This window comes from Bacillus rossius, chromosome 1 (genome assembly GCF_032445375.1).
Source record: "Bacillus rossius redtenbacheri isolate Brsri chromosome 1, Brsri_v3, whole genome shotgun sequence".
NCBI lineage: Eukaryota > Metazoa > Arthropoda > Insecta > Phasmatodea > Bacillidae > Bacillus > Bacillus rossius.
In genome coordinates, this window is record NC_086330.1 from 9,966,207 (window position 1) to 9,982,408 (window position 16,202).

At 37.7% G+C, this 16,202-nt stretch overlaps 1 protein-coding gene across 1 annotated transcript in view; it reads left to right on the forward strand.

Annotated features, from left to right (window-relative positions):
- Positions 1-1,793: 1,793 nt before the first annotated feature.
- The window catches only part of LOC134528627 (SKI family transcriptional corepressor 2), a 56,312-nt gene continuing 41,903 nt past the window's right edge, over positions 1,794-16,202 (forward strand). Inside the window, exon 1 of the mRNA XM_063362379.1 lies at positions 1,794-1,966. Within this exon, the coding sequence (XP_063218449.1) occupies positions 1,794-1,966 (173 nt within the window). The remainder of the gene's footprint in view (positions 1,967-16,202) is intronic.

Genomic DNA, 16,202 nt, shown 5'->3' on the forward strand with positions numbered 1-16,202 from the left:
TCGTCCGTAAACCGACTTTACAGACAACCAATTTTTTATCGAGTTCTGAAGATCATACCAGTAAGATCACCAGCTGCCCATCAGCAGCGATGCAGTGATGAAGGCCGTTTCGGAACTCTTCGGCCGCTTTCCGGCACATTTCGAGGCGTAACTTATAGCAGCGATTTCCTCGAAAATTCGCATCTTCAGTTCTTTCAAGACGTGAGGACGATGTTCGAAAACCTTTTCCTCGAGGTTATCCTGCAGCAAGAAGTCACAAACGTTCAAATCCGTTTAACGTGTGGGCCACCCTAGTCACTATGCTTATTTTGTTAAATACTAATTGTAAAACCACATAATAAATGGTTGACAGTAAGAATTTAATATAGTCGTATCTATGTTATTCCAAATGTTTGTTGAGCAGTGTATTTCTAAGGAGGAGTAATTTAATACAAACTCTTTTTGTGGGTCCTTTACTTTGTTTTGACATGGGCTATATATTTTCACAGTTACCTAAATGTAGTTTTAAAAAAAATCACTTTAGATTATTAGTGGCATAGATAAGGAGACATTACTTTTTTTTTTAATCTGGAGAAAATTGCTGAAGGCATTCCACCAGAAATATGTGGAATTACGATGAAACCAACCTGACTGATGACCCAGGAAGCAGAAAGGTTTTGTCAAGGCGCGGAATGGAACATATTGAGGAAGTAATGGATTCTTCCAAAACGTCCAGGGTTCTTAAGGGGACGGTCATGGTTCGATCCTTTAATCAATAAAAACATGATTATTTAATGAAAATGACAGATTAGAAAACAAACACCAAAATTACAAATAAAAATAATTATTATTAGTACAAAAACAAGCATAAACAATTGAATTAATACTTTGATTAGTTAAACAAAATCTGTTCAACATTTTTTTACACATTTCATTTTGTGCAGTTCAAGACACTGTATAGCTGTAAGGCCAGATTTTCAATGTTGAACAATGAAATACTTAAAGCACATAATATCTTGCGCTGATGTTTTGTAACCTGAGGTCTCACAAGTAGGGAGAAATTTTTTGATTTAACAGTAGAGTGCAGCATTGCTTTCATTTGTCACAAGCGACAAATAGAAATAATATTTTCTGTATTGTTTAGTTACACGAATCGGACACACTTTATTATCCTCATTTAGTGCATACACATTAACAAACACTTCAGGATGGTTTTCCTCAAAACGTTTTATCAGATGTAATGTCGGTGAATAGTTCAGACCACTGAAGTTGTACTTATTCTCCAAGGCATAACACATCTTCTCAACACGATTTTGGTGACTTCCCTCGAAAAATATTGCCAAAAATACTATATTTGAAACAAAAGCAATCATTTAGATTCCGTCAGTTAACTACTGCTTCTCTGTTGACAACCGACTCAGGCAAAGCCATAAATGACGATGTCTGATGGTATTGAGGGTGACCAGCATTTTTTTGTGTATTCCTGTGTATATCTTCTGATGACTACCCAGACTGTTAATATGTGAAAATACCTTATCGCATTTGTCATACTTATTTGTCTTCCGAGAAAATTTCAGAGACCTTTTGCATGTTAAAAGATGTCTTTACAATGACGTCCAAATTGTTCAATACGCACTTGTCGCAATGAAACAGTGTTCTTTGTTCATTATTTGGACATCTGCTACTTTCATGTCAGCGAGCACGTGAAGTTGTGGTGAAAGACAGGCCACAGTACCTGCACCGGTGCGACGAAAGTCCATCGTTCATTGAAGTCTCCGAGGTTTCCGGCGAAACATCAACCGCGGAAGTCTCCGATGTCTCTTCTGCACTTGGTGGCACACACGTCTCTTGCAGTGCAGCTGTTGCTATCAGGATCGTCGCTGCCCTCGGGGACTCTGCTGTCGCCGTCGCTGTCACCAGCGCCCCCGATGTCGATGGTACATCATCCATTGGGATCGCTGCAGCTGTTGACTCTGCTGTCAATGAGGTCTGCATCGTTGATATCACAGCTTCCATCGAAGCCGTCGTTAAAAATGGTACAGATGCCATCGAGGTCTCACGAATAGACGATTACGAGACTTGTGTACCAGACTGGTCAAACTAGACGATACATACAGCACCACAGTCAACGGGTTGACTGAGGGTCCCGTCGTCTGGACCTCGCTTATATAATCGCGGTTGCTGGTAAACTATACGTGAGTCAAATCAACAAACATTAATAATATATATTGTTTAATTGTTTAATATACAGGTACTTTAAATATCTAGAAATAAAAACACACGCCGTTCAAGTTTTGCATATTTATTAAAAAAAAATCAAAAATGCCTATTAGGTTAAGGCATTAAGCATTTTCGTAAGCAAAGTCTTTAATGCTGCACGGACTGCCTCGTAGACTCTGGGTACTGTCTCGTCGATTGCGATTCTAACTGGTTCCGCCGGTCTCGGACACAGGAACACAACTATCCCACTGGTAGAGACATGCAAAATTCGCGGTTTCGATGGCCTTCAGGATAGACTGCACATACCCCTGTACACTCGGGCAAATAACGCATGTTCATTGGCTGCCGACTTGTAAGTCGTCTCATCTGGTTTGTCAGTGATTCGATCCTTCTATGGTTGAGAGTTTATAACTGGTTGAGATTCTGCCATATGAACAGTAAGCCAATAGCAAAATTATCTAAGAGGTATATGTGTTTGAATTCTAGCCTATTGCCGAATGAATCCACGAATTTTGCAGGTCTCTAGCCACTGGTCATCTTCTTCGGCGACGACTGCCTCCGGTGAGACATGGACGACAACGTCGGAGACCACGGCTGATCCTGGGCTTCGACTCGGAGCTTGTGACAGGATCACTGACTGAATCACGAAGAGACGCACGTCGCGTGTAGATGTCTGCGTAGATGCGTCGCAGGTCGCAACACGTTGGAACGCGTCCAAGTTTGGCTTCGCACATGCAGACGAAGCGACTACGTCTTCGATGCTGGCTGAATAGATCGTGTGCGGTCTCATATTCCAAGTTCGCGGTAAATTAGCAGCTGCTGAGTGGGTTCGTAGGACACAGGAAAGTGCGCAATCCGCCAGTGCTGGGCGCCTCCATCACAGGTTTCCGTATACGTGCGTAGATACCCGGCATCCCAGTATCTGTACTCGACACTGCTGAAGCTAGGTCTTAATATCACGTACACGTAGAGACCGGAAAAATTCGCGGATTCAATTACCTCTAAGATAGCCTTCATTATCCTCTGCATTTCTCAAGCAAACAAGTGTTTTCATTGGGTGCGAACTTGTGAGGCGTCTCCAATAGGTAGCTTGTGATTCGATGATTCTTTGGTCGATAATCTCTCATTGGCCCAAAGAGCTCAAGTTAAACTGCGAGCCAATAGCAGGACCAGCAGAATTGTACACGTGTTTGGATTTCAGACCATCACGAAATTAATCCGCGAATTTTTCCGGTCTCTACGTACACGTTGGCACACTGAGAGAAAGGTTTGTTTGCAACTAAATATTTGTTCGTAGCCTATATGGTGAAATAAATATAGTTTGTTAATTCAAACAAATATTTTGTAGCAGCAAAGATTCTGTTGACCCAAAAAAAAAAGATTTTTCAACTCAACTGTAGTATATTTGGTTAGGTGTAACAAATAATTTTTGTTACTTACCGAGTTTGGTTAAGCCAACAAAATATTTTGTTCCACCAAGCAAATATTTGTTTCACCATATATAAACAAATATTTGTTTGGTACAAACAAACCCTTTGCTCTATGCAGGATGAAACGAAAACATGTTCATGCAGGTCGGACGACAACTGAAGGCAAGAACTGTTGCACACTTTTTTTTTTTATATATGTAGGCTCTATCTACTCACACTGCGAGTGCCATTTACGCATTAGCTGCGAGTTTTTAAGGGCAAATACTCGTTAAAACGTGTCATGTGGCTGCTCGTCAGGCATAGCACTAAGCTTGCGCCCTGGACAGCCACATGGGTGGTCTGCAGGTCTACAATTTCGGTGGCTCCGTAGCATAATTTGCTAAGCCATTTCTTCTCCCCTTGTCCTGCAACATAAATGATGCCTAGAGACCGGAAAAATTCGCGAATTAATTTCGCGATAGGCTAAAATACAAATAATTATACCTCAGTGCTGCCTCTGCTATTGGCTCACAACTCACCTGGATGACTCTGGGCCAATGAGAAACACCCAACCAAAGCTTTATCGAATCACAGGATGCCACGTTGGGACGTCTCACAAGACAGCAGCCAATGAGAGGGTGACATTTGACCGAGAGTACGTAGAACTATGGAGTTCATCCTAGAGGTCATTGAACCCGCGATTTTTTCAAATCCCTAAATATCTGTAAATTAATGAGGAATCGCTGTAAGTTACACTATAATATATATTAACTATCTTTAGGACAGGCATTTTTTCTCGAAAAACTCTTACCGTCTATTAAACTGCAATATGGTATGCCCACTTTTGCTGTTTCTCTGTTGTGATTGGCGGTCGTCTGCATGATATTGATAATTTGAATTCAAGTGTTCAATTTAATTTCAAATCTCCCCTTCCTCCCCCCCCCCCCCCCCAAAAAAAATCCTATAACCAAATAGACGGCACACTGGAAAGTTAAGAATATCCTTAGATATTGGTATCCTTAGTTGTTGCATACTCGAAATATATTGAAGACTTGAAGAACATTTTCGCAATCTCCTATAAACCACTCTGAATTTAATTATTTGCAAAATAAGTAAGATCATTTGTACAGTGTCAAAGATTTTTTTAATAGGCCTACATATCATTATAAACACAATCATCTTTCGTAACTAAGTAGGCTATGTAACTAAAAAATAAATTTGTGTGGTCAAATGTAATTATGCTGTGTTAAACTTTTTTTCACTAAATTGTAATTTAATATTTTTTGACATGATAACGTCTTATAAATCGTTGAACGCCGGCTGCAAGCACGAAAAATTGTCACGTTCCGCCTGAGCCTAGTGTTTGATTTGTAACCTATCACCGAATGAATCCGCGAATTTTGCAGGTCTCTACAAATTACTAAAACCTAGTCCGTAATCCGACTTTACAGACAACCGTCTTTTTTTTTCTGTAGGTAAAGCACGTGATTTTTCCTCTCGCGCCACCTGTAGGTAATCGGTTACAAAAGAAAGCCTTCCCGCCGTGACGTCGGAACCTCTCGTTAGTTCGGCCTGCCTCCGGGCGGCTCGTGTAATTTAACATCAATCTTCGTTTTCCTTCCCTCGTATAACGTGTTTGCCCGCGCACGTGCGGCTCGCCCGTCTTTTGTTTGCTCTTCCCCCCCTCCGTCACACGCCACCGCCGCGCATGCGCGGTAGCCCTGTTTCCACGGCGCCGCGCACGATGGCCACGGTGGGGAGGGGGGCAGCGGCCCGCGATTGGCCGCCGCCCGCTGTCACGTGAGCTCCGCGGGAGCGCCCCGCCCACTCAGCCCTCCCCTCCCGGCACTCCGCCGCCGGACGCCCAAGGAGATACATCTCCCCTCCGAGACAGCGGGGAGCCAGTACGTCCGCGCGTGCCGCTACTGGAGCCTTGCCCCGTGGTGCCATACCAGCCGAGACACACTTCACGTAAGTTATTATCAGGGCCACGTATTTCGTAGACACCGGAAAAATTCGCGACTTCAATGACCTGTAGGATGTACTGCATGATCCTCTATGCACGCGGGAAAATTACATTTGCTCATTGGCTACTGACTCGTGACACACGTTTAACTGGGACGCTAGTGATTCGATACTTTTGTTAAAGGTTTTTCATTGGCCGAGCATCATTCAGGTAAACTGTGGCCCAATCACTGATGCAGCAAAAGGGCAAACGTTTTTGGATTCTAGACTATTACGAAATGAATCCGCGAATTTTTCCGGTCTCTACGTATTTGTAGACACCGGAAAAATTCGCGAATTCATTTCGCGATAGGCTAAAATACAATAGTTATACCTCAGTGCTGCCTCTGCTATTGGCTCACGACTCACCTGGATGACTCTGGGCCAATGAGAAACACCCAACAAAAAGCTTTATCGAATCACAGGCTGCTACGTTGGGACGTCTCACAAGACAGCAGTCAATGAGTGGGTGACATTATTGACCGAGAGTACGTAGAACTATGGAGTTCATCCTATAGGTCATTGAACCCGCGAATTTTTCCGGTCCCTACGTATTTGATATGCCTGCACCAACAATTTCTCCCTTGCAGCTTGGCATCTGCGTTGAAGCCGCGTCCTTGGCGAATGATTCACCAATAATTGGTGAATTATTCGCCAAGGACGCGGCTACAACCCAGAAGCCAAGCTACTTCAGACAATGGCCGTGAAAGCCTGCGAACATTATTCTTCCTTGTGATTGGCGGTCACCTGCGGGAGAAGCCATTGCCCTGTTTGACCGTGCCATTGATGAAGCCCTTGCTTCAGCACTTGGGTGGCTGTGATTCGTGGACAGACAGAAGGCGTATACCTAAAAGAAGCTCGTCTATTCACGAAAAAAAAAAAAAAGTTTTAACACACAATTGGTCTCGAAATAATTTCGTGAAAAACAAAATTGCCCCTAGTTATCATTTATTGATTTAAAACATTATTTGGGACATTCGCCATCGCTGGAGACAGGAAAAAATTCTCGGATTCATTTAGCAATATATAGGGACACCTGTATTTCGCGAGTTCATTACATGTCAAGGTATTTCACAAAACCCTGTAGCTTTTTCTAAGAGTCATGGCAAATTGTGAGGGTGCAGCAGTACGGTGACCAATTTCTGATTGGCCCGTCAAGAGCGGGACACCTCTCACCGACCTCAGCCAATAACCACAGGAGAAAAGCTACAGTATTTTGTGAAATTCCTTGACACGAAATATATTCGCGAAATACAGGTGTCCCTAGCAATATAATAACATCCAAAGAACTTCGTACATTTTATCTTGGGAAACCCTAAACCAAGAAAGGACCAAATTACGGACAACCTAGTTGAGACGTCACACGGGTCAGCAGCCAATGAACAGGTGTCATTTTTCCGAGTATGTAAAAGACTGTGGAGTCTATCCTAGAGGTCAATGAACCCGCGAATTTTTCCTGTTCCTAGCCATCGCTTATTTGCACTGAATGCCATACTAGAGGAAAAGATGAAGAACGAACAAGTAAGATGAATACACAAACACATCGCTGGGTTCGCATGTGTATCATTGTTGGGTTCCTCTGCCTGTCGCTGTTTTGTCCAAAGTAGTTGTTTGTCTGTATTTATGCACTTTTATTATTGAAATTTTCTCGTTTTTATGTCAGGCCACTGTGTTCGTCTAAGCTGTGATATTGTTATTCCTTTCACGGTGCTAGATTTACATTAAACATTTGACATCTGCTGATTTTGGCTTCTTTTAGTGTGTTTGTGAATAAGTAAATCTTTCTTGGTCCGGTCTTCGGTTTTCCCTATGACTAGGGACCGGAAAAATTCGCGGGTTCAATGACTTGTAGGATGAACTCCATAGTTCTACGTACACTCGGTCAAATGTCACCCACTCATTGGCTGCTGTCTTGTGAGACGTCGCAACGTAGCAGCCTGTGATTCGATACAGCTTTGGTTGGGTGTTTCTCATTGGCCCGGAGTCATCCAGGTGAGTTGTGAGCCAATAGCAGAGGCAGCACTGAGGTATAACTATTTGTATTTTAGCCTATCACGAAATGAATTCGCGAATTTTTCCGGTCTCTACCCATGACTAGAGACCTGCAAAATTCGCGGATTCATTGACCTCTAGGATAGACTCCACAGTCATTTAAATACTCGCGGAAATGACACCTGTTCATTGGCTACTGACGCGTGAGACGTCTCAACTAGGCTGTCCGTAATTCGGCACTTTCTTGGTTTAATCTTTCCCATTGGCTCACAGTTCCCCACATAAAATGTGGGCCAATCGCAGAAGCGGTACGAAGGTATAGTTGTTTTGATGCTAGCCTATCGCGAAATGAATCCGCGAATTTTGCATGTCTCTACCTATCACATACACTATGTATAAAATAATGCTTTAAATCAACCTTCCCTCTTGCAAGAATCATTCAAAGTTTTCAGTATCCTAGTTATCAACCATAAAGTTAATTAATGGCTTCAAGTCACTTGATAGCGACGAAAGTTGTTTTAATGAACCATGTAAATTGATTGTTTTCAATATTTACGCTTTCCTGGGTTATAACAATTTATTTGTGACTTTTACTCCATGATATTGGCCATAAAGTTAATCATCCTGAGAAATATATTTCAGTACATTTCAGGTTGTAGGTGTATTTATTTCTATAGGAATATCAGTCGTAAGGTGAATGAGAGAGACCTATGTTAGGACTAAATTCTGAATCGTTTATGACGTGTTGTAACAAATAATACACGCTGAGAAAAAAATCTTTCGCAAAATACCAGTAACTTAGTGTGTGCTTGTATTGGTCAATTAGTAGTTTCTTTTTTATTTATTTTTGTAATTCAGAAGCATATTTCAATTTCACTGCAGACCGCATTCACTTATTATTATTGCACCCTCGTGAAAAATCTCTGATAAGCTTTTATTACTATAGTTACCTACTGTTTACAAAAATTTACAAACAACACCAAAATGTAACGTCTCCAAAAATTTCTCAATATTGAACTAATTTAAGTTAGAAGTAGTTAGTTGACCCATGTGAATGATTCCCAATTTTATCTTGATCAGTCACTGAACGTTAATATACCTAATAATGGGGAAATAAGTAAATGCAAGTAATTATTAATTAAAGGGTATTGTAAATCAATTTAATTGGCTTTATGAGTTTTTTTTAAATTCTTACTTTAAAAAATTCTTTGAAAACAGTTATAAGTTATAATGTGATGATCGTTTACTTTTTAGCTGTATGTCTCTTTAACACAAACATAGATAAGTATTGCTGAATCTACGAACTCGTGAAAAAGCAACGTGAAAATGTCCATGTAAAAAAAACTCTGGTAAATATAATCCTGCCGTTTGAAGCGTCTGACCTTGTTCTTTATTATGGTCATAGGGAAGGCTACTTTTATTGGGAATTGTTTTCTCATCGTTTGGAAAGACCTGTTTGGATCAGAAGGTGTGAGGTTAATGCGGGTTATGAGCGAAGTTTTATCGCCAAAGTTAGTTACCACTAATCTTGCACCATTAATTAATCTATTATTAGCGTTAAGATTTCTATTTGACACAATAATAGCATTTTTCTTTAAACGCAATTTTTTCGTGACTCATAGGTAGAGAGAGACCTGTAAAATTCGTGGATTCATTCGGTGATAGGCTAGAATTCCAACACATATACCTCTTAGATAATTTTGCTATTGGCTTACTGTTCATCTGGACGAATCTCAACCAGTTATAAACCCTCAACCCAAGAAAGATCGAATCACAGACAAACCAGCTGAGACGACTTACAAGTCGGCAGCCAATTGACTTGCGCTATTTGCCCGAGTGTACAGGGGTATGTGTAGTCTATCCTGAAGGCCATCGAAACCACGAATTTTGCAGGTCTCTACTCATAGGCCTATCTCATATTTTTTGGAAAAAATATAAAACAGCAGATCAATATTAACTATTGTTAGAAGAAGTAAAATGTAACGTTGCAATCGCTGTAAAGTAATGGAAAATAATTCAAATAAATTAAGTTATATAAGTATATGGTACCTACTTACTAGTGATAAACATTGATATAGGCTACTTAATTCGGTTTTGAAAATTTGCTAAGGAAAAAAATTATTTTTCGATTGTTTATTTATTGTTCGTCATTAGAATAATTAATTTTGATGAAGTATTAAGGGAGATGTGACATTTGAGAAATAATTTTTAAAATAATTTTCTTTAACTAAAATTTAATTTTCGATTTTTTATTTATTTTCCGTTATTAGCGGTGAACAATATCTCTAAAATGATGTCTCAATTAGGCCTATAAATTTTATGAAGTATTGAGGAAGATATGGCGTACCGACAAAAAACTTCTTTGAGAAATAATATAATTACTTGTATAGATTTCACCAATTAGGCTATAGAATTGATTAAATAATCGATGAACATTAAATAACCTATGCACTTAACGTACCTACTCTCTCACACGCCGTGTCGGTTATTTAATTTTCCTGTCATTACGTAGACTACTAGATATTATTTGAGAGTTTTTACTGTGAATTTATTACGTCAGTTCTCTTCCATTTTTCGTTAGATCACAAATTTTATCACTTAGGCCTAGTATATTTTTAATCCTTCATTAGTCGCGTTTGAGTTGTTTTTTTTCACATTTTCTTCTTTCGTTATAAAAAAAAGGTGGCCCATGTCAGTAAATAAAAGAGAACCTATTGACTACTTTGTTATTTATTTATTATGTATTTTTGTGCTCTAAAATTATTTCGTTATTAGATTTAGGCCTACAGGACATGCGTGTTTAAAAACAACAAAACCTATTTAAATATAAGTACCTAATTAGTTTCCTTTTAACTCTTCATAATTATGCCAAGTATTTAACTAAGCCTGTAAACAAAACTTTAGGTTAAACAAAATTATTAGGCATGATTATCTTAGAAAATAAATTTTATAACCACGTAGAATTTATTATCTTCGCAGGTTGACAAGTAGGCTGCAAGTAGAAACTTATGAGCAGGTGGGTGACTCACATTTTGCGTAAACGTTTAGCAGTTTTCAGTTTTTTTAAACATCTGTTCAAATAAAAAAAATCTTATTTTCAGGAAAAATGTTTCTGCACAAATGCAACAAATAAATAAACAAATACAAACTGAATCTTTGCAGTGTTCCGTACAGAGATAATATTCACAACCATCTCCGTCGGTTTCACAAAAGCGACTGGTCGTGCGATGAGTAGAGACCTGCAAAATTCGCGGTTTCGATGGCCTTCAGGATAGACTGCACATACCCCTGTACACTCGGGCAAATAACGCAAGTTCATTGGCTGCCGACTTGTAAGTCGTCTCAGCTGGTTTGTCTGTGATTCGATCCTTCTTTTTGGTTGAGGGTTTATAACTGGTTGAGATTCGTCCAGATGAACAGTAAGCCAATAGCAAAATTATCTAAGAGGTATATGTGTTTGAATTCTAGACTATCAACGAATGAATCCGCGAATTTTGCAGGTCTCTACTTATTGGTAGAGACCCGAAAAATTCGCGGGTTCATTTCGTGTTATGCTAAAATTCAAATAATTATACCTTAGTGATGCTTCTGTCATTGGTGCACTGTTAATCTGGAGGACTGAGGGCCAATTAGAGGCCTTCACTCATAGAAGTGTCGAATCACAGGCCACCCAGTCGAGACGACTCACAAGTCAACAGCCAATGAATAGTTGGCATTTGTCCGAGTGTGTAGAGGATATTGGAGTCTATCCTGGAGGTTATTGAACCCGCGAATTTTCCTGGTCTCTACTTATTGGAGTCTAAGTAAGCGAACAGATTGTTTCGCGAAAAAATCACTGCCTCTAGCAATTGTTCATGAGATACAGTCACCATCGTTGCTGCATTTACTAATGTAGTTCGAAGAAAGACTACCTATTATTGCATTCCTAGCAATATTGCGATTTCCGGAACATTTAGGCCTATTCTTGATTCTTAAGTCGTGCTTCCTTGACATCGAAAATATACGAGTCAGAATTCGGCCGATAAACTTCTAACTTTTTTTTGTACTTTTACAATTTACGCCATTGGAAACTCAGTTACTAACGTAATCACTTGTAAAAATTTCAAGAAATCTTTATAACATTGGCAATTTTACAAGTCATATAACTGACAACTGAGTTTCCAAGGAATTTCCTTGTAGAAAGTCCAATTTTTTACAGTGTATGAATGGGTTGTGTTGAAACGATTTCGTACAAATAAATGGCAAAAATTTATGTTTTCTATTTAAATGGATGCTTCTTATGGCAACTTAAACTGCATGTTCATCGCCACAAAATCAATTGAAAAATACAACTAATGGTAATGGACTAAACTGTAAAATTATTTCCAAGATTGGTATAAATGTTTGAAGTTTTAGTTGAACAACATTTTTATTGTAAATTAATACCTACATTCTTTTTAAATGGTTTGTGTTAGTACCTACATAACTTGAATGTTAAATTGGTAAATGATTAATCAGTAGGCCTAACTGCTTTCATTTGTAACATGTGATATTAGGTTTTATTCCTAGATATAATTTATGGTAAATTGTTTATGTTTCATGGTTCAGTGTAAGAGAAGCCGTAGGCCTACACGTCTTAACTGCGCCAAACAAAGTCAAATAAATAAACGCCCGGATTAGCTATGTTTGCCTAATTGGATGAAGTTCTACAACTACCACGAATTTCGTCTCTGTCGCAAATTATTTCATTAAAATAATTGGGGGTAAACCCTTTATTTTTTATACAGGCCTACTTTTGTGACATATTACTACCTTACTCTATATCACTTTGCGACACGGATTGCAATAGCGATAGCAATAGGGATTAGCCTACTGTCTATGTTAATGTTCATAGTAATTTCATTTCCATTACAATTTAATTAATTTTTTTAATATGTGCTTATATATATTTTTTTTAAATAATTATGTAGTGATGATTCTGCGGATATTAGTTATTTCCATAGCTGTATAGACACAAAGATGAGTGCTTCAGAACTAATCGCGGCTAAACAGTAATTTAACTCTTCAACAACGGGAAACGCGGCTAGTACGTAGATGATATTTTATGTAGTCTATGTTAGTCATTCCTACTTTCTTACCTCTCTTAGAGATGAAATTTCAGAAAATGGTAAAGATAATTTGTAGTTTTTGTGATTTCGTTATTCATACTTAATATTTTAACTTCAATATGATTATCTTCAGATAAATGAACTTTTTCACTATAAAATCAAAACCACCCCATTTTCATCTGAGCTATTTATTTTCGAAAAATAAATAAATTACAATTGGTTCCTTTTTTCAGTTTCTTAGTTTGTTTATTTTAAAAAACAAATTTTTTTAAATCATCTTCGTTATTTTCAGACATGAGTTTCTTATTGACAAATAAATATCACCTCATTTTAAACCCTTTAGCGTCATAATTTTGATAAACAAAATAAAGCCATTATTTACCTACAATGTGTAACTTATTTTCTTTAGTTTCTTGCATACCTACCAGTTGATTTGCTTTAGAGATATGAAATTTTGGTATAAAATTAATTTCATTGTAATCTCACCCCCAAAACCCCTTCCGTCCTCCAAAAGCGGTCAAATTTCAAACCTTGCCTGACTCTTCACGTACATTATTCGTACTCAGTATTTTTATATCCTATTCTGCTAGATTTAAAGAAATACACTATTTTTTTTATAAAACTGAAATTTGTGTTGTACCCCTTTTGGTATTGAAATTAGAAAGAAATTGTTTACAAGTAAGTAGGACGTTTTAGTTTATTTAGTATTCATATTAAATGCATTAACGTTCATTTAATTACCTCCTGAGATATGATTTTAATCATAAAATCATATTTACTCTCTTTTCACTTATTTATGAGTGAAACTTCATAATTATAATTATGTATACGCTAGCTAATAACTCGCGACTATGCTCGCACAACTTCAGGGTATTGCTGATATTTCACCATTTTAAGAATAGTATGTAATTAATTACAAATATTTTTTCCAAAAAAAATTAGATATTTCTACAAATAGTCAGACATAAAAATAATATTTAATTCATAACAAAATGTCTAATAATGATAGTTTATAAAGTGGTTATTATGCATGTGAAAGCCTTTTTTTTTAAGTTTTGAGTGTATATTACGTATCTGATTTTTCTAATTCCCGTTTTAATGTGTTCAAGGAAATATTTTACCTTGAAGAAATCCCACTTACCTCCTTTCTGTCTGATGAGATAGCCAATTTATTTTTAACTAAGCGTACATATGCCATAGTTTACACTTACACTTTAATTTTTTTTTTTGGTTGTAGGTATGCTTAGAATTTTGATATAATGTCATTGTAATTACCTGCTATTACACATAAATTATTTTAAGATTTATGAAACTATTGCATCTTTATGAGAAATGTAGAGTACAGTTATCATTTTTTTTTATCTCACGTATTAGTTAATTCTTAGTTATGCTTAGTATTACTTAAACAAAATTTCAACTTTTTTTTCACTCTTTTCCTCTTTTCCCACAGGGATACCTATGTGAAAAAACAGAACTACAGTTTTAGTAATTATGGCAATATCAATTAACCAAACAAAACCAAACTCATCCCGTTTTATTATAGCGGCAGATGTGAACTCCAACGATAACAAACTTACATGTATATTAAATTTTAATTTATTTTGCCACTACTGGTTTAGTGGATTCCATTGTTTTTTATGTTTAAAATAATATCCACCCCTTAAAAAAATTTAAGAGGTGTTGTTTCGGAGAATGTTGAATAAGAAAGGTAGTTTAATGTATGCTGATTAACCATTGCCAATATATAAAATTAAGTTTATTTTGATCAGGAAATATGATTTATTAATGTTAAAACCATATTTACAATCTTTAATGATTCAAGTTGTTTCATTTGATCCTGAACAAACTAACAAAAATTTTATAATCTATATTTTTAAGTTATAAATATTGTAAATAGCCATTTACAATATTATAATTTAATTCAATATACAACAGATATTTGACCCCGCACAGTTTTATTATTAGTATGGATATTAAAACTAGCTAATTAATTTTCGCTCAATGAAGTAATAATCGGACCAACAAACACATAAGGTGTGGTAGCATTTTAACTTGTGGTATTGTGCTACAAATTAACTAATTTTGATACCTCCTCTCTAATAGCATTCCAAACACAAGCTTGTTTACGAGTTAACTTCCAACATGATATTAGGAGATTATAAGTTCCAAGGTGGTGGCATTGTGGTGCATAATCAGTGTTAAGGATGTAAACCTCATCTCTGCTCCTAATAGCGGAATACTCTAATATGAAATAGCTGGCTCAGAAAGCGTTTTTTTTTTTTCACGGTTGGTTTCGATACTAATTCCCGTAGTGGTAGTGGGCTGAAAAATTAATTCTGATACTTCCTCTCTAGTCCTAATAACTTATAATTGCTGTTATTTTTCAGTATGATACTAAGAGACTATAAATAAGTTGCAAGTGGGTGAAATTGTGGTACATAATCTGCTCCTAATAGCCTAATACTATATAATATGAAATGGCTCCCTCAGAAAGCGGGGTTCCAATACTGATTAGCACTGAGAACATTGATGGATGAATCATCAAGAGAACAATAATAAATAAACTACTGTATTTGCTTTTATCAGTCGTTCCGCAATGCTTGACATTGTGAAACCTGAGAATATAGGACACTGCTTGCTACTGTTTATTTAGACAGCACTTCAAATATAGGTTTTTTTTTCTTTCAGAAAATAAAATTTTTAAGATTAGGGTCAAGTTTTGAGCCAAATATTGGGGAAAATAGTGATCCTACGAGGAAATTTCACACCGTGTAGCTTCTGTGTCAGATGAACAGAAACCTACCTCTGATATCTTCTCGTTTACTCTCCGGGATCCACAAATTGTACAGCAATGTAGATATATAGGCTATACCCGACAAAAAGAGAGGAGAGAAAAGAGGCAGGCCTTACAGCAGCAATAAGAGCATGGACGATGGCAGTTGATTTATACTATACTTGGTCAGATCACCGTGCTTTTTGCTCATCACATCGGCATCAGCAAATGCTCTTAGAGATTCTGGGATGAGGTCTTAACCTCCTTCCATGAAATCATTCGGAGGAGGATATTCTGCGACGTTGCACTATTACCTCAGCAGCTGTTTCCACTTTGCGACGTCTTTCCTCTTCAACAGAGAGTGATTTTTTTTTTCGTAACAGGCATATGTCAAAATGTTTTGACCAATGGGGCTTGAAAAATTCGAGGAGGGGTTTCTTGTCTGTTAGTGAGACGTCTTCGCCGTACCTCCGAATGAGGTGATTTTTAATAGTGGGAGGGTCATCACTAGAGACCCGGAAATTTCGCAGATTCGTCTGGCTTCAGAGTAGAATTTATGGTAATAGGTGTGCTCAACCCATGTTCGCTTTCCCATTGGTTGATTTCTTAGCGAGGGCATGTTTATCCTTGTTAATCGGCACTACCCGATTCGCCTACTTCTCTCCTAGCTGGACATCGTTGGCTCACGGTCTCGGAGGGGCGTGTCCAAGTAACTGCGGTCCAATCATGAACGCAGTG